We start from the raw sequence: 26,353 nt of genomic DNA on the forward strand, positions 1-26,353 counted from the left end.
TAGACTATTAAGTTATCATTGTGCTACAAACGGTTTAAAAAAGCATTATGCCTTTGACTGAAAGACGAGCGATGTATCTCTAAGACGTTATATTAGCGATGTCGCGCATTCCTGCAGGGCACAAGAGGCTTTCACACACCACCTCCTAGGTTAATCAAATTCATATATATTTAAAATATGTGGAAACAGCAAAGCAGTATGTTCTCTTTTCTAAGCGGACAGGATAGCATTACTGAAAGAGAACAGGAGAGGAGAAATCTTACTATTGTTTGTAAACAGCAGCGTTAATAATACCGCACGGTATTATTATTATTATTATTATTATTATTATTATTATTATTATTAAACTTGTTGGTCCTGTGGTTAATGTGACTCAGAGGGGGGATGCCTTTTGATTACGAAGATTTCGAAGAAGTCCGACAAAGACATCAGGAGACAGCAAAGAACCCTGCAAGTTTTAGGACCCGTCCGGGCAAATAAGCGGACATTTAAAAGTACTCTAATGGCCCGTCTTGACCAATGGACGGGAGGCAAGGGACAACGCTATCGAGCTCGGCGGGAGAAGCCACGCCTCCGTGGGTGCTCCCGGCCAATCACGGGCGTGCAATTTTTGGGAACCCCCGAGCCCTGAGAAAGGAGCGCATGTCCTTATATGGGCGGCATGCTCAAATAAGGAAGGTGTCCCTCGGTGTGCGCGCACGCATGGCTGACCAGTGTCACTTTCCGGAGATTTCTGGTCGCGCAGATCAGTGGTAGATCTGACAGCCAGCGGGTGAAGTGCTCTTGACTTGTAGCCCTTCTTGTTGTGTTTTTTCCTGTCTTCGTGAAATCCATAATAACCCGAGGGACATCACTGGTTTATGGATTTGTTTTTCCTTCTCTTGAAGAGTAAGACGGTCCCTCTTGTCCAGAGAAACCCGCGTTTGAACTGTCATCTTGCGTACATGTGACTGTCCGAGGAACGCTCTCCTGCAGCTTGTGTGCATTAGTTTGAGAAGGAATTTATGTCGGAGCGGCAATTAAGCGTATTGCTAGGCGCTGCCTAGGAACCTCAACAGGCAGCCGTCGTGTTGTTCTCAAGAAAAGGAAAGACCAGAACTGTTTTTTTTTTTTCAGCCAGCTCGCGTGATTATTGAACTGGACTTGCAGATACGTGGGCTGTTTTCCCTTCGCCGGTCAGTCGACTCCACAGCTCGTTCTCGGACAATGCACGAAAGCGATTTTCACTGACATCTCCTTCTTTTTCAGCGGAAAAAGGGGAACCTCCCGCCTCAGCCCGCAATGTTGCTCTTCTAAAGAAAGGGACAGGAATGGAATCTTCAAATATATCCTCGTCATCACACTTAAGACACGGACAGGGGGCAGAGACGACTGTGCCTATCGTAGGAGAGAACGTAACTATAACACCGCTGTTGTGATCGGAGACGTGTTGTACCGCTGACAAAGTTTTAGAGGGTATCTTTGTGTCTGACTTCGGGATTCTCGCAAGAAAGTCTCACAAGCATATGTAGTCGATTGCCAGGGTATCGATTCCAGACTCCCCTCCCACGATTCGGCCTGGAATCTTCGAACATTGGAAAAGGGCAAAGGGAGTCGATCCCCTCGTATCAATAATAGATCGAGCTTCTTGTCTGGATGAAGCGGGGAGCGCGCGCTGCTGTTTCGAGCCTCCCAGACCCCCGCGCGGTTCGCGAGCTCTTCCCAGTCCGTGTGTGAGTGTGTCCTGTTTAAGATTAAAGCGCGGCATAGCATGGCAATGGTAGTAAACCAGTGGCAAGAAAGCATCTCGGCGGAGCCTGGGACCCAGCTCCAGATATGTAGCCAGGAGCCCGGGGGCACCCCCATCCAGGCGCCCGGGACCCCCTCCGGCTCCACCCCGGGAACCGACGGAGACAAGATCCCCAACGTGGACTGTATGGTCTGCGGGGACAAATCGAGCGGCAAGCATTACGGCCAGTTCACCTGCGAGGGCTGCAAGAGCTTCTTCAAGCGGTCGGTGAGGCGGAACCTGAGCTACACCTGCCGGGGCAACCGCGACTGTCCCATCGACCAGCACCACCGCAACCAGTGCCAGTACTGCCGCCTCAAGAAGTGCCTGAAAGTCGGAATGAGGAGGGAGGGTGAGTCCGGGCTGCGCGGTGGGTCACCAGTTCAGTCGCCTAAATCCATCCCGCTCTGCTCCTACTGCCGCTGCTACATCGACTTAGCTGACAAACACAAAACGTTAGGGTGGCGTGTTAAGCATATAGCCCGTAGAAACAATACAGAATACAGTTCATCTGCGCTACGCAGAACTCTACGGGACTAAACCTTAAAATCAAGCATGGGGTTCTGGGGGGGAAAAAAGTTTTTTATGACTGGAGCCACCAGAAAACGTTAAAACAGCATATCCGTATACACTGCACGGTACATACTGTAGTCAAGCAGCTATAGCTTAAAGATGGGCTATGAAGTTTTGAAGAATGTGACTATGAATCTGGGAGATCAGGTCACGTTCGTCTATTTTCACAGGTTGGTGTATCTGCCGTTTTCACCGAATAAAAATGCTCTTTGTCTGGGCCTCCCCCGAAAAGTTCGAAAAAAGTGTAGTCGTTAAACCTGTCGGAATCCTGTGGTGGGTATATGAGCTACATTTACATTTTTTCCCCCGAAGAAGGAAGGCACACTAGCAGTGCCTGAGCCTTCTCTCGGCGGGCCGCTCAGTCCACAAGAGGGACGTTATCTGCCCCCTTTGTGCTCGTATTAATGATGCGGTTTTCTTCCTCCGCAGCCCGACTTTGCTGTATGTACTGCGAGTGATCACGGGCTGGGCAATTCGTGTGAAAAGATGGGACAGTGCCGACACGTGTGTAGGACGGAGTGGTTAAGTGGCTTAGATTTCCCGGTGTCGCGCTTAACCAGGCCGTTTGCGTCAATTTGAACACCCTCCCGTTTATCTGGACTGTCAAGCGTCTTGCGTTGCAAATTTGCGCGAAAGAACCTTTGCAAATTAAAATCTGTTTTAGTTTGTTACCGACAATCATTTAAAGTGTCTTATCAAGGGCGACGCACATCTATCAGTAGACAGAACGTTTGTGTATTGTTCACAGAAAGTGTAAAAGGCCATCTAAACCAAGTGTTCAATACAAAAGTATTTTTATACGTTATTGTTGGATATTATCTTGGATATTATGGACACAGATATGCATTGTCATAATTCATGGCTTCTGCATTCTCGTAAGACACTCCACGAACCTGAAAAGAAACCTGTAAGATTGATTCATTAATTACCCCAGTTCACAGAAGTTAGAAAACGTTCGCGACCCCAAATGACTATTAAACCAGACTGACTCAACAATTAAACAGGGAGCTGATCACACATGCAGTTCTATTTGAAATGGTTAAAGTACCAATTTCATCATAATCTGTCATTCATATCTATCGTGGAACTGCTGCTATGGTGTCTCCTTCTGCAGTTTCTTGTTTCAATCAAACAATACTTGTTTTTATAAGGAAAAAATACATTGGACTATAGCAGAGGCTACGAAGATCTGGAGCTAAAACAGGTTTAACAGTGCCTCACGTAAGAAAAACAAAGTTTACTGAGTGCGCCGGTTCGAGAATCGCTGGTTAGTGTAGCACAGCTCTTGGGGTTAGGGTGTTGAAAACGACCCGTCGTGTGACAACATCGTTGTCCTCCATGCACGCATTGAAAACAGGGTCTTTGACATCAGCATTGTCTTACACGTACTGTATGTAATTACTAGGTTCACCTGATGCTACCACAATCAGAATGGGGCCGCTGGTTTTAGGCAGGAGACATTAATCCATTGAATTTAAACTCATCCCCCCCAACTAAAGACAGACTAAAATCAACTGCAAAGGATCTACTGCGGCTTCTGAAATTTACCTTTCTGGCTTTGTCGAAACCTTCTTTGTTCCACCACGTATTAAAACCTTATATGCAGTCCTGCTCCCTTAAAATCAACTTGAGATGAGAGCGGAATGAATTTCCGCGGCACATTAAGAGATTTTACCGCCTTAAAGTTACATGTTACAATACAGTAGCAGATGTCCATCATTTTTTTTTTATCACGGTCATGTCCTTCTCTCATTTTAAAGTATTTTCAGTTGAAACATTCCTGTTCCCCGTGTCTCTGCTGAAGCAGCCTGTAACCGTGCTGATTTTAAAGGCTTACGGAGAGATGGGCCAGAGTTGACCGCAATCTGATTGTTTTAAAAGCCCACATAAAATACTACAGGGCGAATTCGTTCACTCAGGCATTTTATAACTGATTAAACTCGGAACACCTGGCGCATGATACATTTGTGACCTTTAACATAAAACATTGTCAGATCCGTGTTTAAAAAAAACTCGATTATTGATTACGAATGTGTAGGCATGTTAAACAAGATAGCAAAACCTACAGATGTTTTAAATACCGGTTACAGGGCAAAACGTACTATATATGCGTTAATTCCTACACCTGTTCTGACATATTATTTTGCCCTTTCCTTTAAGATGTGTTCCTATGCTAAAAGACACAGTTATTGAAACAACATGGCGACAGGCAAAAACTAAACATTTAGATCAATGTTATGAAACCAACAAACGATTCGTTGCTTAATTAACGTTGCTCGAGAAACAAAGACATGCGGTGCCTTTCACTTGGAGAAACAAGGACATTTGCTGACTGGTGGTGGTGGAGGGGAGTCCCCATTACCTCTAAAGAGCTTTGAATGGAGAGGCCAGAAAAGCGCTCTATAAGTGTAAGGATCGTTATTACTGTTTTCGAGCGTATTTTCAATCAGTAACATCACAGCGTGCCAAAGCTGAAGTATGTGTATCCGTTAAGATGCAATTGCAGAGTGAAAATATGTTCTATCTGTTAAATTTAAAGAGATGAGTCTTTTTATTGAGACTCCCTCAAACATCCATTATTGTATTTACAAATTATTAAACCTTTAATAATGGAACTTTTATTCGGAATCGGCCGACACCTACCACCACATTTGATAACAAACACATTAAGAACAGTATTATCATACTTAATAAAATTATCATAATAAAAAAACAGATTGTGACTTAGTTTAAAACTTGAAAGGCTTTTAAAAACAAAGTATTTTTTTTTAATTTACAGGTACAGAAAGTATCCATTTATGAGCTACTGGTTGATCTAGTCTGACATTTGAAGCAATTCATAAAGCCGTCCTACTTAATTTTTCAGCAACTGCGTTATCAGAACAAGCAGATTAATGTAATCTTATTCAGAAAACCCAATGTATCGCGCCAAAAGGCGACTGCCGTTTCAATTCTTCCCCACTCAAGCATCATCCCCGAAAACAAACCCAATTAACCACAGAAAAGCTGGATACATGATAGAATACGATTCTGAAATGTCGAATATTACTGTAAAATGAGCAGTGAAAAAAAAGTGAACACGTTTTTAAGCTCCAGCGTTATAAACTCTTTTCCCACTTTATTCGTTTGGCTCATGTCGGTTCCCATGAAGCGAAAGGAAACGTTACTGTAACAACTAAACGTTTGCTCCCTGCTTCAGCAGTTTTTTTCTGTAGGCTAAACAAGGTCACGCAGAGAATTCTCTTCACGACGGAAATGTGACGACCGATTTGTCCAGTTATAATGCAAAAGTATTATTTATATACTGACAGTGGAGGAAAGCTACAGATCTAAATTGTGCCGCAAAAACAAAATGCAGCATAAATTGGATTATAGTTCATTGTTTTTTTTTAAATGTCGGTGTCTTTTTCAAAATGATGTAGCCTGTGACTTTAACTCGTGATGATGTGCAGTTTTCACAGCCTTTCGGTTGTTTTTTAAGTGGGGCCATTTTCCGTAATGAACGAGATTATCCCAGGGTAGGTTTGTGCTGTTTGAGACGTAATTCAAAACAGTACGTGATTATGTTTCTGTGAAAACGTTAATCATGGACCTATTCTAAGACATCACAGGAACGCGTCCATTTACTCCCATTAGCGTCTAGTAACCTTAGTAGATCCATGATAAAATTAAGCAATTAGTGGATTAGGAGAGCTTAGGTTCTGATCTTAGTTACAGAATAAAGCTTTCAAGAAGCCAGTAATCGGTGCCATACCTATTTTCTTAAAATAAACCTCACATGGGTAATCGTTCAGAAACATTTTAACGCTAAAGAGCCAAATATACGCAATCGTAGCTTATCAGCTTGTTCGAATTCAACCCTGAAGCATGTGACTTTACCGAAAGTCTGCCCAACGCTGTATTCTATATTTGGGCTCATTAAACTAATTAAACTAATCAAGAGACAGAAGCTGGTAGCTGATTTTCCCGGTGAATCCAGTGAATAGGAATTTGTGCGTCACCTTGCATTTGTGTGGATGATACTTAACGCCAAGGAAACGGTAAAAATGGAAGAAAAAGTTCGGTTTGAAATGGACTTTAGAACACGCAGCGAGAGGCACTCCGTGACAGGGTTGGTACATACCCACTAAGCGCACTCGAGAAACCCGAAATACGCGTCAGGCACATGAACCACTCATCTTCAAAAGATCATTCTTACATATTGTTAACAGTCAGAAAAGGACCTTCTCGCATTATGAGACCATGCAAAAAGATCTGAGTCCCATAAATTGAAACGATGTATGGCAGAGGAACTGGTTTCGTTGGCATGCGTAGGTTCGCTGTTCTTGGCACTAAATTACTTACATGCCAGTCTCCCTGCGCATTATTAATCCAGCATTGCTTTTGCTACAACATTAAGAATACAGCCCAGAGAGGTCTTGAGGATTGTAACGCCTCATTCGTCCGCTAGTTAGCAGTATGTGGGTAACAGGACGCTGTGGAGGAGTTTGGCAATGGGAAACCAGTCCGCTCCAGTCCTGCAAGAGAGTGGGTGTCTCGGAGCAGCGATGTGCTGAGGTAGGTATATATGCACACACCCAAAACAAAATAAAATGGTGGAAAGCCACCTACTGCAAAAACAGCACAGGATCTACAGATACATCTGCAATCAGTTAAAGTAGGATGTAGTCTCTACAGTAGGACTGTCCAGTCTGGGGTCTTCTTGGCTGGTGTGCCTGTAGGTTTTCTCTCTGTAAAGCTGCAGCATGTGAAGAGCTTGTGAAGCTGCTAAATGAGCCCAATTAGGCCCATAAGTGGCTAATTGGAGTGGTGAAGGGATGAGCCAGAATTAAAACCTGCAGACACACCAGGACCGGACCCTCAGTCTGTCCCCCACGAGCAATCCCTGCACTGCTTGCTATCCATTCCTGTTGTGCGCCATACATCTGCATATCCTGTTTAATTTTTCATTGTATGGTCCAGATTGGGGCAGCAGGGTGGCTGCAGTGATTAGCATTGCTGCCTCGAAGTGCTGGGGCCCTGGGCTCTCTTCCATACCTGGGGCGCTGTCTGGGTGGAGTCTGCATGTTCTCACCATGTTCACATGGGTTTCCTCTCACAGTTGGAGACATACAGGTGGCTTAATTGGCCCTGGTGTGAGTGAGTGAGTGTGTGAGTGTGTGTGTGTCTGTGCCCTGCGATGGACTGGTGTCCCACCCGAGGTGTACCCCACCTAGCGCCTGTTGCTTGCTGGGATAGACTCCAGCTCCCCCACAGCCCTGGACTGGATGATGCAGTTAGGAATTGGATGGATGATCCAGATTTGTGTTTCAACGTATTCAGAACAGTTCAAATATGTGCAGCATGACCACACTTTAGTGAAACTCACCTGTTCAAGATCTCCTAACACTTAACGCGACAGTTGTGATGAGAGTATCTTTAACAGGGTCATGATCTCCCTTCCCCTCTGCTTTAACCAGCTCTGAATCCATACAGAAGACTAAGCATTAACTGTTACTCATTTAAGATGAAAAGTAATGTTTTCTGGTAATCTAGTGTACAAAACAATCCATTATTTTAAAAAAAAGTAGAAACAAGTACAATTTCCTGGATTTCTTGTCAGTCCTGTTAGCAATGTTAGCATTTCTTATTGATCCCCAGATTGGATAGTATTATTAAATGATGACTCTGCAGTTATTGATTACTGCAGTCTCTTTTTTGGTACGTTAGTACAGTAGAAGGGGAAATTTTAAGTCCGCTTTTAAAACCACCATTAGCAAACTTTATGTTTGAAGTGATCCGTGGAGAATGATCAGATTTATTTGAATTAGTCGACCTAAGTTATGGCTGGACGGAACTCTCAGATCGCTCAGTTACTAATGATCAAGTGAGGCTCCTGTCTTTCCAAATATTTCTTATGTTCTTATGTTTTGAGACCGCATTAAGTCCATTGTAATCGTATGTGAAATATTAGTAATATCTGTCATTTAAAAAAATACGTTTGGCTTTAAATATCCTTAAGGAAAACAAAAACTAGGAAAAAAGACTTTGTTGTTTGACAGTATCCGATTTCACCAGAGGCATGTATTGTTTATTATTGATTCAGCGACTTCATATTTTGCAAGTATTCGACTGTCGCGTTTGTCAGACAGCACAACAAAGACGAAGGGCGCGCGGTGTAGGAGATTTCGTCTATGTCGCTTCAGCCTACGACACCTCTAGTGGTCAAATGGAGCGTTTTCGATTCTCAGCTCTCCGTGCAAACGCGATTGATAAAATTCTGAGGGTTTACGGCCAGTTACAGGCGGCTATTGTTGCATCACAGTAATGCATCCTTCTTTTTAGGTGACAGCATTTCCCTGGCGAAATTCCTCTGTCAGGTATTACGAGCCGTGAGCCACAGGCTTGGTTTATATACTATTGTCACACGTGAAAGTTTTTCAAGACTTAGTTGGTCTTAGCAGCAGGCTCACCTACGGACTACGTTGACATATTTCAACATCGCTTGATCCTGTGTATTTGAGATCAGATATACATGAGAACAGACCTTTGAAAACGATGTCATATGACATAGGATACCGGGTGAGAGATTTCTGACCCAGACTAGAAATTGTGTGGGAGTCTGAAGCCGTGAACCTTAAAATGGTTTACCGCAAAAAAAAAATCGTGATTAACAAATTTCTTTCCTGAATTTTCCCTCTTCTCTGTAATTCGGTCCACGTCAAACTCGTCCTGTTTGCAACAAGTTTGTTTTTGTGGAGGGTTTTGTGCGGGTTTCTATTGTTTACTTTAATTCCGGACAAAAGGCCGCCTTCTCCCGGCGACCACCGGACAAAGACTGAGGGCGCAATGGCCAGCCCCCCTGACAGATCCGCTGACTTCTGCAAGAAAGATTTCAGGGAAACGATAGCATCGCCTCTCCAAGTTTTGCCCATCCTTTTGTGTATCGCGTCTGGATCTGTCCCTCTACTATGCATCTTCCTGTCTGTCTGTGAATTGGAGGAGGTTGAAGTGTCCCGTAGACTACAAAAACCCCAACAAAAGGCAGCTTTTTTTTGTCACGTACACAATTGCGAAAGAACGAAAACATATTTATTTCGTGAAAACGGTTCTAATCATTTCAACACTGGATACAAAAGAAAAGAGAAGAGGGGAAAAAAACGATTCTTAAAATTCCACGTGGGTTTGGTTGAACGTTAGACTTTTTTTGTTTTAGAAACGTAATGTCTGTCGGCGGCGGAAGATATTTGGGAAGACATTTCGAAGGGCGAGTCCTTCGAGTTAGCCAGTTAGTGTGCGCGGGACCTTTGTCTTGCAATCTGAAGGGGAAGAAAGATCGACCCTCACAGGCACGAAAGCCGCCGTTTTTGAATGGTTTATTCGTGTCTTGCCGGTGCACTGAGACCGCCCGGCCGCCCTCGCACACGCGCCTCGCTCGTGCTCCCAGCGTCCCGGCTCCAGCGCTGAGAAATGTAGGTCAATGGACGCGACATTAATAATGAAACGCTTTGGGCAGAGCGCCCGATGCGACAGTTAACCATCATGTGTCAGGGGCGCAGGCGGGTTTTTTGATCGACACTGATGGCGCCGATTGTCAAGTGTTAATCTCCGCGTGTGACGAAGTTATGGTTTCTCCTCGACAATGGTGCGGTCTGGGCATACGGGCTAGGAAGCGAGCCATCTGCCGAGTGCCCGTGTTGTGGATGTGGGGATTGGTTTGCCTCAGATCTGGGCCTTCAGCGTTATTTCACTTTAAAGTGCATTCAAATGGGTTTGTGTCCCAAAAAAAAAAACACCCATCCATTAAAGGCAAGTTGAATTTTAGGAGTGTTTCATTTTCCGTTTTGTACATTTTGGAAAACTGCAAGGAGGAGAGAGGTTTAAAAATCAGATTTGCAATAGATTTACGTGTAAGGCTTGCAGACTTAACGCTTTTTTTAACTAGAAAGGTTGAGGAATTGTACGCGCCGAGTAATCTGAACACTTTTTCAGTAGGTACAAAAAAGTCCCTTTTCCATCTTCATCAGCGTTCTAAGGAACACGTCGTACAAGCGGCTAATTTCCGAATTTCCTCCCTGGCCGCTCCAGATTTATATAACGTCTTTCTCTACTTGGAAACCTGAGATCGCTTAACTTCGACGTTTTACTTTTCCCGTTGTACTCCTGCGCGACACGCACGCTGCGGTTGGTCCTCGAAAATAACAATTTCATCGCTTTAAAGAAAAGTCGTTGGCTTTTCATGCTCCTTCTGGAGTCACGACCCGCTGGGAGTAGTTCATAACTCATGAACGCAAAGAACACGGTGAATCTTGGCAGAAAATAAAAAGAGATTGTAGCTGAAGTTTTTTTCCCCGCGATACTCCAGTGCAGACGTTTATAATCACATTAAGGCCACTCTTGTGGAGACCTCCTGTAATTCATGCTTCATATCCACTGAGATTAGGATCCCTGTTCTCAATTCGAGCTCTGGGGTGCTGTCTGTGTGGAGTTTGTATGTTCTCCCTGCGTTTGTGTGGGTTTACTGCTAGCGATCTGGTTTCCTCCCACAGTCCAAAGACATACTGGCAGAGAGTGGCCGGGCATCCTACTGGCAGGGTATTTGGCTTCTGAGAGTCTGTGTCTCACAGTTGCTGTTGTCCTGTCCAGGGTGTACCCTACATTTCTCGCTGGCTCCATGACCCCCTGAATTGTTGATTCCCTAACCTTACGTGTTATAGAAGTAAGAATGACTGTTGTTTTTTTATATAATTACATGATTCAGTTTTGTCACTATTTTTATGGACAGGCACTACATGAGCGATTTTGCAAGTGGTAGGTATTAGACTGGCTTTTTAACTAACATCACTTTATTAACCCTTTACAATTTCTTGCATTAGGAATTATCTTTTTGCAGACCCCAGCTTGCTCTCCATGAGACACACAGACAGGGAGAGAGGCTTGGGGTCAGAGTGCAGGGTCAGCCATTGTACAGCACCCCTGGAGTAGCTGGGGTACAGGGCCTTCCTCAGGAGCCCAACAGAGTAGGATTCCTCTGCTGGCTGCGGGATTTGAACCGGCAACCTTCCAGCCACAGGCGCAGATCCTGAGCCACAGAGCCACTGCTCTGCTTGAGACTTGAGAAACTGTTCCAAGAGTTCTGTTAGGCCTCTTGTTTCCTTAAGGAAAGTGACTGAAGCCCGGTGAGGTGTTTATGGGCTTCAGTCACTTTCCTTAAGGAAGGGCTGAGAGTACAGTATCTGCCACGTCTGCGCTAAGACCGGCTCATACTGAACTTTGTCCTTCCTCAGCCTCAGGGCTGTTGTTGAAGTCTCCCCTGGTAAGCACCTGAGTGAAATATTACTGCCATACATCAGCTGTTTCCCTTTCATCATCTAGACGTTTCCTCTTATTATTCTGGGTGTAATTTATTTTGGCCTTAATTCTAGCATTTTGTGCGGTAAAAAACCTTTCATTATTTGTGATGTAATATTCCTATTATTCTCTTGGCCTTTTTTTTTTGCTCCTTATTTAGCCGTACATGACATGGATTACTCTCATGTCATGTACTGTTAAGTGGAGCTTCAGTTTGTAAAGTGCTCACTGGAGTTTGCATGAGTTTCCTTCCACAGTCCGAAAGTCAGCGTTAATCAGCAGCACTAGATTGACCCCCCTTGCACATGTCTGGCATGAACTGGGCTCCCCTTCAGGAAACAGGCCCACTTGACACACTCTGTCTGCCAGGCTCTGCTTGTCTTTGCCTTCTTGTCTCTTCCCCTAACCCGTAACTAACATTGTCAGCGGAGAAGACAGATGAAAACTTTTAAATTGGGGGTCTGTGTCTGTTGTAGTCAGTATGACCCATGAATCTCAGTTTATACTGCAATTTTAGATTGCGTTTGGGTAGTGATGTACGCACTGCGGCGTGGCCATTAATATTAGCTACTGTGTAGTATCTGAGCACCAGATTGTGTAGCAGTCAGTACAGTAATCCCAGTTGTCACACAAATGCTATGAAAAATGTACACCAAGTTGAACCAATACTGACTCATAGCCCTGAAGTTCACCTAGACCTCCATTTTAACTTTCCAACATTATAAGCTAGAATTGGTCCAGGTGGGGAGCTGGGTCAGCATGCGTAGTCTGCAAAGGAACAAGTAAGAGGTTAATTCTGTGCTATAAAGAAAGAAAACCTTCACACCTGAAAAAGGCTCCACAGCTGAAACGTTGTGTTTTCTTTCTTCTCTTTTCAGCAGGGAATAAACCCATTACTTGTTCCTTTATAGGCTAGAATGGTGTGGATTTTAAAGAGATTTGGCTGAATAGCTGTCTGTTAGTGGATGTATAGGATAATTGTAAGAGCGTAATAGTAAGGGCTCATTACCAAGAATAACGTTTTTTGGGTCCTTTTATTCAGAAAATATTAAAAGAAAAACAACCATTATCAATCAGTCAGGAGGAACATTGCTTCAACTTTTATATTCCTTGAAAAATGTGGTATCTTAGACTTAGGCTTGTGACAAGTTCATGTCAGAAGTTTCTTTTTCACATCACTACAAAGGCACAGTAATCTGTTCTAATATAATATATATATATTATCCAGGCTGAATAGAATCTCCAAACACTGTACATGGGGGGCTCACTGCGGTGCCTCTTGGTGACAGCCACACTGCAGAGCAGGTCAGGGGGAGAGCAGAGAACTCACCACTCCCCGTTATTAAGAGAGAGCATTGAATTTAATCATTTCATTTCATCGAGATTCCTGCTCTTAGGAACAGTGACAAGGCATCATGATGACCAAATACAGTGAATTCCGGACCTAAGTTTAACATCTTGTTCAACGAAAGCACTGTGGTACCAGAATGACAGTTCTGGTCAGAAAGCTGGGTGCTGCCTGCAGGCCCAACACCACCACCTACTGGCAGCAACTTAATACTTAGTGCTATTACTGACCAGGCTCAACATTGCTCATTTTGAGATCGGACAGGATCAAGCTACAAGCTACAGTCTGCTAAAAGGGATATTGTGTCACAATTTCAGATTTTGGAAATCACATGGAATTTGAGGAAACTAGGTGGAAATGCCCTTAAAACAGACAACAGGAGGTATTTCTTTCCCCAGAAAGTTGTGGGACTTTGGAACAAGCTACCCAGCCATACTGTTGAAGCCTATTGCTAAGAAAGCTAACTATTGCTGCTGAATGACTTCTCCTTCGTAGCCTTTCTTATGTTCTGAAGTTTTTATTTGCCGGATCTCAGCTTTAGATAATACTTTTCTCCTGTGCTAAGAACCTATAACCTCTCTAGCCAGTTTGGTCTCTATATGACCACTGGAATTGAGAAATACTTCCAAAGTAACCTTTGCCTCACTCTGATGCTCCGGACTGAGAGCTGGATGGTTTAGATGCTGTTTGTGGGTGTGGGTGACAACTTGCCTGTGCATGTTAAGAGATGCCTAAGTCGCGAGAGATATTCCGCAAGAGCTCAGGTTGAATTCTTGGACTGCCGTGTTAAGTTACCAGCTGTAATATTTCTTAATGTTTCCGGAAAGCAGGAGCAGTCAGCTGGAGCTCTCAGACCCCTGCCAGTGCCCTGGGTTTCCTTTCCGTCTCTGATCTGAATTGCAGCATCACTAGGTACCGATTGACCAGCAGCAGCAGACCCTGCAGGACTCCATCCCTGTTGAAAAGTGGGCATTAACATGGTCGTTTTATATGTCTGCATTTGTCTTGGAGCTCATCTGACTGCCCGGCCAGGGCAGGTAGTCAAGTGCGCAGTGTATAGAATACAGACACGTGCAAAGAGAAAGCCATTAGCTTTATTCAGGGAGCACTCAAGGGACGGGGGCTTTCTGAATAAAAGGGCGAATTAATTTACAGTGGTGAATATGCTCCAGGTCTCCTGTTCAGACGATTCCTGTTTAATTCCCTACCCCCACCCCACAACTCCTGTAGCCACGTCGATCCATCCAGCCCTGCAGGGATGCTGTAATTGTGCCACTCTTTCAACTTTCTGCTGCAACCTTTTGGTATCTGTCAGTTCTGCTAATGTCTCCTATTAGAGGGGCTTAGACTGTGCTGGCTTGTTGCTTCTGGCAGCAAGGCGACAGGAGGCATATTGGAGGACTCAGTGGTGTTTAATCAGCTGTTCTCTTTTATCGCCCTGTGTGTTGTCCTCAGCAGATGTGCATTGTTCTCCAACAATTTAATGTCGCAGCCAGGGGATTCAACTCCTGTCGAAGGCGGGGATCATTAGGGTGTTTTGTCAAATTCCCTACTGACTGAAGGGCACATCAGCTCGCTCTGCGGTTCGTACCTGCACAAAAATAGAACTGTTCTCAGATGAAGGGCAAAAAGAAAGCCGTAGCAGGGAAAGGAAGGAAAACAGTTCCGGCGCAGAGCAAGCCAGGGAGGTTGTCTGGAGATGTGTTATTTAACGATTGGTGCTTCAGGTCAGGGGTGGAGCTGGAAGAGGCCGATTGCATGAGTGTCCCCGCGGAAGGAAGAAGCAAGAAGAACGCACACCCACGTACAGGCACCGAGCATGCTGGTCTCTGAGATGGAAGTGGGCGTGGCGGGCAGGAGCAGACGAGCGCTATTCAGAGCCAGCTCAGTCCCTGCAGCGGGCAATTTCAATACAGACTCTTCTGGAGTAAAGGCGCAAGAGTGGCATATCAGCCTCTTTAGACATTTTTTAGATGCTTTTTAGGCTTTATTCCAGTATTTGGTGGGCTTTTAAATATAAACATTTGAAAAGGGGAAGCCTGCATTTAATTAAAATATGACGTAGTTCATGCTTCATATGTTCATATAAGAGTGGTTGGAGAGGCACAGCGGGCAGCATTGCTGCCTCACAGCAGAGGGGCCCTGGGTTCAATTCCAGACCTGGAGATCTATCTGTGTGGAGTTTGCATGTTCTCCCCCTTTTCTTCTGAGTTTCCTCCTGGCCTACCAGTTTCCTCTCACGGTCCAAAGACATACCGGGAGGTTGATGGGCTTCAGGAAGCATTAGCCCTGGTGTGAGTGTGTGACTCTGTGTCTGTCTGCCCTGTGATGGACGCCTGCTTTGTGCCCATTGCTTGCTGGGATAGGCTCCAGCTCCCCCGCGACCCTGAACTGGATGAAGAGGTTAGAAGATAGAAATAAATGGAACTACAGTGCAGTAAATGTGTGTCAGTAAAATGCAGGGCGTTTGTACAAGATCATCTGAAAAAATATTTAACCATGTATACAACATAACATACTCCGCTCTACAGTTATTTGTTTACTGTAGTTTACTGCAGTTCTAAATTCACTAACGCCTGAAGAAGGCTCCACAGCCGAAACAGTGTGCTTCTTTTCTTATCTTTTCAGCGTGGAAGAAACCTTTACTTGTTCCCTAACAAGCTATTCCATGCATTAACTGCCAACCATGAAATAAAAATCTCCCTTATTGTGATTTCTGAATCTTTAGTCGAAAATATAGCACTATTTCTAAAGAACATCTTTTTACTTTATGTCCTGAAGAATGAATTACGTTTATGGGAGTTACAGTATAATTTATGAACCCCTTTACACCTGGTAAACTTTAGACTTTGCTGGGATCTCTGATTAATATATTTGTTTTTCATTTTTATCCAAATGAATAGTTCAGTTCAGTAATTAATTAACTATTTGACTTATATTAAGGACCGGTTATACCCATCTGCTGCTGTAAGTACAATGCATTAGCTTTCAAGATTAAGGTTTGAAATCACTCATACCGCTAGAGAGATTCCAGCCATGTTCCTTTCTATGGTATCTAATGTCAATCTGAAGCCTGACTCTAAGGACAGCAAGCTGTAGCCCCAGGATGGAAGTTGACATCTTGATAGCACTGGAGCCACTAGAGGCAGCTTACCCTGGCCCAGTGTTGTTGAACTGCTGTCATTCCAGAAGGTTAATAATCCTAGTTTATTAAGCAGGTAAGCTTTAGTTCCAAATGTATTTGCTCCCAGGTCATACTAGAAAGGATTCAGATTGTGCCCACTCCTCCATCCAACACCATCTGTAGCAGAGAAAGGGAAATGTGTGATGCCTGGTAGTAGTCATTATTCATTCATGGGCTGGCTCTTCTGCACAGCAATTGAAGAGGTCAGTGCTGGTACAGTAGGAGGAAGAAAGCAGTAAACCTACTTCACCATCTTTGATTTTGTCTGTTTTGTTCTGGGCATTCTTGTGCTGGATGAGCTCTTGTTATTTTTCCTCCTGTTCGGTTTGCCTCATTACATTGCTTTTGGTCGAAGAACAGAAGCCGGTCAAACCAGGACCTGGCAGGCTATAGCATCTTCCACAGGAATCACCTCAAGTGTTAAATAATGTAAAAACGTAATAATCAACTTTCTTAAGAACTGCGATGTTGACCTCAGGGTGTTAAGCTGCTTTGTGCAACATGGGTAGGCCAAAACAAAACTGGAAAACTACACAAGGACACAATAATGCAAGTGAATAAATATTGGGAGATTAACAATTAAAATTTGAGGTTCCTTTTTGGATTTAAGTCATTTAGCTTGAAAAATTAAATCCGTCACCCTCAGTCGCTTTCCTTTCCTGATGGAATTGCAGAGGTTGTCTTTTATAAACCGTGCATCCAGTTTTCTAAACACTTTATCTAATTCAGGGTCACTGGGGAGCAGGAACCTACCCAGCAAGCAACAGGTGCAAGGCAGGGTACACCCTGGAGGGGACGCCAGTCCATTGAAGGCCAGACACACACAAGCACACAGCCACACTCACACCTGGGACAATCTTCTCAGAATCCAATTACCAGTATGTCTTGGGACTGTGGGAGGGAGCTGTAGCACCCAGAGGAAACCCACATAAACACAAGGAGAACATACTGTAAACACTGCACTCAAATAGCAGGATTTGAACCCAGGGCCCCCCAAGCTGTGAGACAGCAGTGTTCACCACTGCTCCAGTGATGCAATTGCTTTGCACGCTCCCAGTTCTGCCATGACTGCTGTCTCACTGGTTTTCCTAATTAGTTCCTGGATTTCCTGGTGCCCCCAACACTGGGGTGAGGAAGAGCTGAGATCTTAATGTAAAAGTCTCTGTGGCAGCAGTTGCTAATGCACAGTCTGCTGAATGACAAGCACTGTTACCACTCCTGCCTGTGTTCCAGACGTCTGTGACACACAGGTCAAAGACAAGTGGTGCTTGTAGATGAATCATTGATCTGACAAGGCAAGCGGGCAAGCATTTTCACCAATACAACATAAAAAGACATGAAAACTTTGCAGGATATAATATTTATATTGCAAAGGTTTCCCAATAAAACGAACACACAATGCGGGCAGTGCGGTGGCTCTGTGGCTCAGGATCTGCACCTGTGGCTGGGAGGTTGCTGGTTCAAATCCCACAGCCAGTAGAGGAATCCTGCTCCGTTGGGCTCCTGAGCAAGGCCCTTTTTTTGTTTTATTATGAAAATACAAAACCAAATCATACACCGAAATCATTATACAGAATACAAGCAAGACAATCAATGTACACCCAAATCAGAAACTAGAGAAATTAAACCCTTCCACTTATCTCTTGCTGCGTGGAACTTACATCTTAAGATGTCTCTTTTAATTCGTACTTTTAATTCATTGCAAATTCTCCAATACACGTCTTGATCTCTTCTTTTCATATTATCTTTAATTTGGGCGCACCTAGCGGACCACAAAAAATGTTTAATAACACTGATTAACAGCCAATCCACTGTTGCTCTTTGTTCTGTACTCTTCCATGCTAACAGACCTTTCTCACAGGTTAACCAAAACCGTGGTTGTACACTCCAGAAAATTTGTTGACATTTACACCAGACACGTTTCGCTATTACACATTCCCGGAAATTGTTTTTGTTTCGATTTTGAGCAAGGCCCTTCACCCCAACTGCTGCAGGGGCGCCGTAAAAATGGCTGACCCTGCGCTCTGACCCCCAGCTTCTCTCCCTGTCTGTGTGTCTCATGGAGAGCAAGCTGGGGTATGTGAAACGACAAATTCCTAATGCAAGAAATTGTATATGATCAATAAAGTGATCTGGTCTCTATAAACTTGGTGCCTAAAGAAGCATGCACACTCCACACAAATAGCGCCCCAGGCATTGAAAGCAGGGCTCTCTGTTGTGCCGGCCTCTTTTAAAATCCTCTCTCCACATTTCTGCTTGTTTTGTCTCCCAGCTGTCCAGCGGGGCCGCATGTCCAGCTCCCAGTCCAGCCCGGGCCAGTACCTGACCAACGGCGGGGACTCCTACAACAGCCAGCCCTACATGTCCGGCTTCATCTCCCTGCTGCTGCGCGCCGAGCCCTATCCCACCTCTCGCTACGGGGCCCAGTGCATGCAGTCCAACAACCTGATGGGCATCGAGAACATCTGCGAGCTGGCCGCCCGCCTCCTCTTCAGCGCCGTGGAGTGGGCCAAGAACATTCCCTTCTTTCCCGACCTGCAGCTCATAGACCAGGTGAGCCCTAGACCGCCACTCTTTCCCTGGCCAGCACCTTCCCTCACGTACTGCCATTGTCACGGACGTCCAAAGGGACTAACCGTGGGGAGCAGGAGAGCGGAAAAAGACCCATATGCGTAGCGGCGAGACGGGAAAAAGGCCCGGGCTCATTAGTGCAAAGAGTTCAGGAATGCGGTATAGAAACCTATGCCCTCAGGGAGCGGACGTGGGGCGCCCTGGTGCTAGGCAGGTCTCAGGACATCCGAACGTCAATGCTGAGCGAGGACAGAGTGCAAGACCCGGAAATATATAGCCCAAGGAAAGAGAGGGACAGGAAGGACAGCAGACCAGAAACTAGGGACAGGACAGAGAAGGAGCGCCCTCTGGCTGCAGAGGGTGTGACAGCCATCAGCTCTGTTTTTCCAGAAATGCTGCCAAGCACGCCTACATTTGCAATGAAACCACACAGAGCCCTTAGCTTTCCTCTTAAGGCACAGGCAGAGCAGTCTAAGAGAATTCCTCGGTTCCATTTCTAACCTTGTTCCTCATTGGGGTGGCTCTGTGGCTCAGGATCTGTGCCTGTGGCTGGAAGGTTGCCGGTTCAAATCCAGCAGCTGGCAGAGGAATCCTACTCTGTTGAGCCCCTGAGCAAGGCCCTTAACCCCAGCTGCTCCAGGGGTGCTGTACAATGGCCAACCCTGCACTCTGACCCCCAGCTTCTCTCTCCCTGTCTGTGTGTCTCATGGAGAGCAAGCTGGGGTATGCGAAAAGACAAATCCTAATGCAAGAAATTGTAAAGGGTTAATAAAGTGATGTTATTATTATTATTCCACCCTGATTTCATTCTGTGAAAGAAGATAAAGCAGTCTTTTCATGTGGATTTTTAAAGCTGTTCACGTGTTGTGTTTTTGCTAAATAATTATCTTCCCATATGTAACCTCCCACCTATGCTGGCGTAGTGTCAATAGGTACCGAAGGAAAAAAGAAACGTCATGTGATTGTCAAAATGAAAGACGAACGCGAATGTTATTTTGATCTGAGTTCAAGCTGTAAAGCCTTTTGCTGAGAAATAAAAAAACAGCAGGCGCCTGGTGAGGACAGGATTCTTTTAACCCCTGCAGTCCTGAAAGAAAACACAGACTGCTTTCCCGTCACCGTCTGGCTACTTTAGTTGCTGCTCATACTTGTTTAAAAATAGAGCCACATCCTGTCTGTGCGCGTGTCACCGGGCTCAGCGCGCTGAGCGAGTTCCAGGAGTGATGTCACTCCCACTGAAAGCTGTGCAGCACTCTGTCACAGGGACCCAGTCTTTGGGTGTGGCAGAGTTGTCCACTGCCATGGGAGTGTCTTCACGTGCTTTCCAATCAAATTAAATTTGAATTTGGAACCGGCCACTGAGGAATGCACCTGTTGCTTGAGTAGGGTCCAGCTGACCAGGATATCTTTGACTTGTCCTACAACAGTGACTCTCCAAACTGCTGTGCCCTGGTGAGCTTGCAGTATGTCATACTTTCCTTGAAGCAGTGCTAGCCCTGCTGTGAGCGTGATTTTTCTTTTCCCAGCATGCAAAATGGCAAAGAGGTTTGACATATGAAGAAAAGCAAGGCCCTTTCCTTTTCTACCTTGTCCTGGCATTGAGGTCTCAGTAGTTAAACTGAGATTAAGGACTGATCCTATACTTAGGCGAGCAAAAAACCAAATAGGGGTAGTATTGCTGACTTCAAAGTCAAAAAAGCCCATAGCCCTATTCAAATTGTAATATACTGTATACAGGCAGGGTGATGGCACTGTGGCTAAGGGTCTGCGCCTGTGGCTGGAAGGTTGTTGGCTCGAATCCCATGGCTGGCAGAGGAATCCTACTCTGTTGGGCCCCTGAGCAAGGCCCTTCACCCCAACTCCTCCAGGGGCGCCGTATAAATGGCTGACCCTGCGCTCTGAACCCAAGCTTCCTTCTTTGTATGCCTCTCTCATGGAGGGCAAGCTGGGGTATGCGAAAAGACAAATTCCCAATACAAGCAATTGTATATGGCCAATAAAGTGATCTCTTAACACATATTATAAATCAGGTCTAGAAGGGTGGGTTGTATGTTCAGAGTGACTCCAGCTGGCAGTGAGCATCAGACCCTTGTGCAGCAGCAGTACTGCTAAATCCATGGTTTTCTATCATCCAGCTGCAGGATCAGCACCGTGTAAGAGTGCTTACTTGAGGTCTTCTGTTCATTGAAGAACAATAAGCAATAACTGCATTATTCCGGTCTCTTCCAATAGAGAGTAAACTTTTTCACTTGCATCCAAATAGCTACTGAACTTCAGCAGTGGGTGGTAGGAACCCTGCTGTATCACCGTCTGCACCGATGGCTTAGAGAGCGAGCATGTGTGTGGCGCAACACCAAGGGAAGACTGTAGAACCCCATCTTGCAATCTCTCCTGTGTGCAGGTGTCCCTGCTGCGGATGTCCTGGAGCGAGCTCTTCGTGCTCAACGCGGCCCAGTGCTCCATGCCCCTCCACGTGGCGCCCCTGCTGGCGGCAGCTGGCCTGCACGCCTCGCCCATGTCAGCGGAGCGCGTGGTGGCCTTCATGGACCACATCCGCGTCTTCCAGGAGCAGGTGGAGAAGCTGAAAGCCCTCCAGGTGGACACGGCCGAGTACTCCTGCCTGAAGGCCATCGTGCTCTTCACTTCCGGTAAGCTCCTTCTGTGAGGGGGAGGAGGGAGGTCCTACAGCATTGTGGGAAATAGGGCTTGGCACCTGCACTCTCGTTGCAATGCAGCATGGGTATGGAAAAGCTATGGGCAAAAGGAGACAATAGTCAAACTAATTCTAGAGAGCTACAGAAATGCATTATTTAACAATGCATTATTTAACAATGCATTATTACAGATGCATTATTGAACAACAAAAATCTGAAAGTAAGGGCATGGCTGGAAGGGTATCTGCGCAATTTGATGCGAAGCCATTGCACACTGAAGCCTGTGCTTCACCGATCTTCCTCCTGCCTCTCTCTCACATCCACCCTGTAGGATTCGGCCTTTTTCAGAAGCAGATGCTGCCGGAATGAGTAGAGTAGAGAGGAGAGTAGTTTATTGCCATGTGTAACACGTACAGTGGAATTCTCAACCCCGCTGGTCTCTCAGGACGCACACAGTACAACAGACAAACACCACACAATGGAAACGGCAGGAACAACAACTATGTTGTGGGAAAAGAAATAAATATGGAGCTATGAGACCAAAAGGAAAATAAAACCTGTAGACTATGTGAAAAGTGCGTAGTGCAGATGTGTATTAAGGCTCTGCAGTTAGCTGTCTTAGTTAGTGCATTAGGATAGCAAGGAAGAGGGGTGAGAGACAGAATCAATAAAACTGCTCACATGGAATCCAGTCATTCGCTACAGTTTTACTTTAGTGACTCATTTTACGTTTTTCAGGCTCGGGGACTCTTGTTCTGGTGTACAAGCTTGTATGAATTGTAGTGCTGAAGCTGAAAATGACCAAATATGGATCATTTAAATATTTTGGGAGCCTCCAACGTCTGCTGTTCCTAACAGTAAGGCGTCAAGTATGTGCCCAACATGTGGAGGTGGCTTTTACACCAGAATCTGCGTCTCGTGCTGCTGGAAATCGGGGAAACTAACCCCTGGAATTACTGGGAACATGTGACCTTCAGAGCAGTGAAGTGCAAAACAGGAGGGAAAAGAAATACCAACTACAAATTGGTTCTATAATCTGCACTATGTTTTAAACTTACCGCAGCGAGTGTTATGTGCTGTTGATTGAATATAATGAATATCTTAACCTTGCAGTGCTTTAAAAAAACTGTAGAGGCATGACTTTAAAATGTAAATTGCAGGTATTTGCACCACAGACTGTTCTGAAGACAGCTCTCTGGAGCAGCGCAAGGCTAGAGGAGACAGCCGTAAATGAAATAGTTAAGAGGAAATGTGCAGAAAAGCCCGAGAGTGGTTTCTCTTGTGGAGGCAGACCCAGATTCGTGGGGTGTCCAGCACGGTTGATTCTCTGCTTTTCTGGTTAATCCCTCTTTTCCTTTGTTTGTCAGAAACGTTTTGCCTGTGCTTGCTGAAGCCTGCACTCTTCCAAATGGACTGCTGAATGCGTTTCGGCTCTTGTTTCTCTCTTCACCCTGCTATCCATTATAGAAACCAGCAGCAGCCTCCTCCCTGCTCACACCCCCCTCCCCTGCTCACACCCCCCTCCTTGGCCCCCCCACAATGTCTGAATTATACATGACGAGGAATAGCTACCAGGATTCTCCAGCTCTTGCCCTGACCTACATAACCCCTGTAGCCAGGGGCAGCTAGCTGATCTGCCTATCTTCTTCACCTCCGCTCCAGTGCACCGCGGAGCCCTGCTGGGGCTAGCCAGCGTGAGCTAACAGGGTCAGACAGACACTTTCCCTCTCAGCACGCTCCCCACCCCGCCTAATCCACTATCCCCACTCCCAGCCCGGGTCAAGGAGCCCAGACATTGATGACACCCCTGCTTTCTTCTTATCCATCCATCCATCCATTTTCTGGACATTTCTTCCAATTCAGGGTCATGGGGGAGCCTGATCTTACACACACAAGGCTGGGTACTTCCTAGACAGGACGCCCGTCCATCACAGGACCCACGCACACTGAAACACACATTCACACCAGGCCCAGTTTTCCCAGAAGCCCATTAAGCCACCAGCATGTCTGTGGACTGTGGGCGGAAACCAGAGTACCTGGAGGAAACCCACGAGAACACAGAGGAGAACATGCAAACTCCACACAGACAGCACCGCAGGTCCTGAATTGAGCCCAGGGCCCCAGTGTGAGACACTGGGAGGCAGCACATGGCGTCACCCTGAACAGACTTGTACCTGACCTGACAGACCCGAACAGACTTGTATTCTTTCCAAAAAAAAAATATTTTTTTATGGAAACTTGTGGGAGAAAAAGGGCTGCAGGTCTCTCTCCTCCCTTCAGAGGGCCTTGCCATTGCTGATTCCTTAACTGACCTGCTTCCTACAACAGACAAGGGGGAGGTAAGGGCTGAGAGAGTGGAAAGTATGTCTACCGGCAAGCGTCAACCCTCCCTCGGTCCATTTTGTAAATTTCTGCCCTCTGTCCTTGGTTTCAGAATTAGCCCACTGCGGTTGTACAGCTGTCAGAACATCTTCCAAACACCACTCGGTTCAATCTATCCCCGGGTTGTGTCCCAAACTGTTGACACTAGCTGTCCGAGCTCTTAGCAGTCGACTAACCAATGACGCGCAGACACAGATGGCAATGACACAGTCTTGAATACTCCCATAATCAGCATTCTTGGTTCAGCAGGGGGGTTCCAGTTTCCTCTAGCTCTCCCAGGTGGCTGGAATGACCCTGACTGACCCCTCGCGCTTAAAATCGGGGAATCCGAGATCGCCCTTCTCAATTTCAGGAGCTGTGGGATGCCTGTGAAGTTCGCTGCTCTTTTAAACAACTGTCTGATGTAATCTGCTAACAGCAGAACAATAAGCACAGAAATGGTGCCCCCGGGAACATGTGTTCATGAACATCTCGGGGGCTATCAATGTAACTAACGACCACCAAGGGTTATTACAATGAGCCAGTATAGCGCCCCCTGGTGTGTATTGTCATTGCCTGTGGGTTTGTCTTCCTCATGGTTTCTTAAATACCAACGTTTAATAATAATAATTAATAATTCCTTACACTTATATAGCGCTTTTCTGGACACTCCACTCAAAGCGCTTTACAGGTAATGGGGACTCCCCTCCACCACCACCAATGCTTAGTGTTCCACAGTCCACAGGTCCTATGACACAGGGCACCAATGCGCTCCTGTACAAGTGCAATGCAGCTGAAGCTCAGATCCCAGGGAGGTTCTCAAACAGGTGCTGACGTTTGATCATCAGACCCAGACTGGGCTCAGGGGAATACCTGCGAGTCTGGCTGTAGTGACAGGGTGGAGACCTGCTGCTGTAACCCGGTCTGTTCCCTCTGCCTCTGTGCTTCCAGACGCCATGGGTCTGTCCGACGTGGCCCACGTGGAGAGCATCCAGGAGAAGTCGCAGTGCGCCCTGGAGGAGTACGTCCGCAACCAGTACCCCAGCCAGCCCAACCGCTTCGGCAGGCTGCTCCTGCGGCTGCCCTCCCTGCGCATCGTCTCCTCGCCCGTCATCGAGCAGCTCTTCTTCGTGCGCCTGGTGGGCAAGACGCCCATCGAGACGCTGCTGCGGGACATGCTGCTGTCGGGGTCCAGCTACAACTGGCCCTACATGCCCGTGCAGAGGGACCGGGGCCTCTCCCTGCACTACAACGAAAACGGGCCTTGACGACACCACACCCCCACCCCACCCCCCCAACACTGACGCCACTGCCAGCCCCCCCCCCAGCCCCCTGCTACAGCAGCACTGACATACGTGCCTGCGGACTCCCACTTCATTCTGTGGAAGCAGTGTGTGCAGCTACAGCGCTGGCTTTGACACAGGGGGTCAAGATCTCCCATGTGGTGGTCATCGGGCCCCACCTCTCCCACCGCTGAAGATCCTGCATGACATGACAGCCCTGAGAAGGGCTGTAGAGCAGGGCTGGAGCCGTGGCACAGTGCAAAGAGCCATGTGTGTCCATGCTTCAGACAAACAGAGGGCTAACCAGTCAGTCTGGACACTCAGAGCTCCAAGAAAGAGACATCTGCAAGTTTCCTGGGCTCTGCATGCGCTCCTAACCCTGTGCAGTGAACCTGTTATGCAAAGACCTTGGACTGCTGGAGTGGGGATGGCAGGACTTGGAATGGGCATGTAGACCCTAGGAAATGGAACTCCTGCTTCTGTTGCCACTATCAGTGTAAAGGCATATGGCTATCTGCTGTCACTGGCTTTCTTTACTCACACTGCAGTCCTCTACAGACTGGCACCTGGGGGTTTGCTGATGAAAAGCCCCTGCTGGCCCCCAAAAAAGCGCAGACTGGAAATGCTGGCATTGTTTCCACAAGGGTGTTGTTGCCCTCACAGTCCATGACCCGTGAGTGAAGGATGGTTGGACCTTACTTGGACAGGACCCAAAAAACCAGGGTGGACCATGTGTGCGTGACAGCATTCGATGACTGAGTGAGAACCACTGATGCAGGTCAGCCAAAGACAATACCATGTAATCAGCATTGTTAGAAAGCCTGCATCAACACTTATCTGTGCAGAGGCTGGACATAACAGTTTAAACATGAAGCTCCTTCTGCCAGTTCAGACAATGACAATAATCATTCAGACTGACTGATGGCGCCACTGACCCATATCATTCACAGATAGACACCTAGGGAAAGTGTTCTTTTCTAGAGATAAAAGCCCTGCATAAACCTGGAGAATTTTCTATAGGAATCGTCCACCTGCTGTATTCTAGGTTTTGTGAAGCTATGTTATTTTGCTATCTAGAAAACCGTTTCCAAACTATCACGACATTGCACTACAGTGTTACTAAAACAGATAAATCTGGACTCGGGATTGCAAGCCATCAGGAGAAAGAAAGGAAAGGGCCCTACTGTTTTCTGTTGAAATGTTTTGTTCTTAGTTTTGATCTTTATTGGTTTTGTTCTTCCCCTCTTTTCGTTGGAAGATGGTTCAAAATGCATAAAATAA

At 46.1% G+C, this 26,353-nt stretch overlaps 1 protein-coding gene across 2 annotated transcripts; it reads left to right on the forward strand.

Annotated features, from left to right (window-relative positions):
• Positions 1-395: 395 nt before the first annotated feature.
• On the forward strand, positions 396-25,115 carry nr2f5 (nuclear receptor subfamily 2, group F, member 5). 2 transcript variants are annotated; one of them, XM_015336675.2, is made up of 4 exons: positions 396-2,138; positions 18,476-18,756; positions 21,176-21,422; positions 24,741-25,115. In XM_015336675.2, the coding sequence occupies exons 1-4, from the start codon at positions 1,751-1,753 to the stop codon at positions 25,055-25,057; spliced, it is 1,233 nt and encodes a 410-aa protein (XP_015192161.1). In that variant the 5' UTR covers positions 396-1,750; the 3' UTR covers positions 25,058-25,115. The 2 variants fall into 2 exon arrangements, with proteins under 2 accessions (XP_015192161.1, XP_006641839.1); XM_006641776.3 differs by having other exon boundaries at positions 398-2,120.
• The last annotated feature ends 1,238 nt before the right edge of the window (positions 25,116-26,353 follow it).

The sequence above is a fragment of the Lepisosteus oculatus genome, chromosome 27 (genome assembly GCF_040954835.1).
Source record: "Lepisosteus oculatus isolate fLepOcu1 chromosome 27, fLepOcu1.hap2, whole genome shotgun sequence".
NCBI classification, from domain to species: domain Eukaryota; kingdom Metazoa; phylum Chordata; class Actinopteri; order Semionotiformes; family Lepisosteidae; genus Lepisosteus; species Lepisosteus oculatus.

Coding starts and splice junctions, on each gene's coding strand:
- nr2f5 (XM_015336675.2), top strand. CDS start 1,751: ATGGCAATGGTAGTAAACCAGTGGCAAGAAAGCATCTCGGCGGAGCCT. Junction 2,139..18,475: donor GGGTGAGTCCGGGCTGCGCG/GTGGGTCACCAG, acceptor TTTGTCTCCCAG/CTGTCCAGCGGGGCCGCATG. Junction 18,757..21,175: donor ACCTGCAGCTCATAGACCAG/GTGAGCCCTAGA, acceptor TCCTGTGTGCAG/GTGTCCCTGCTGCGGATGTC.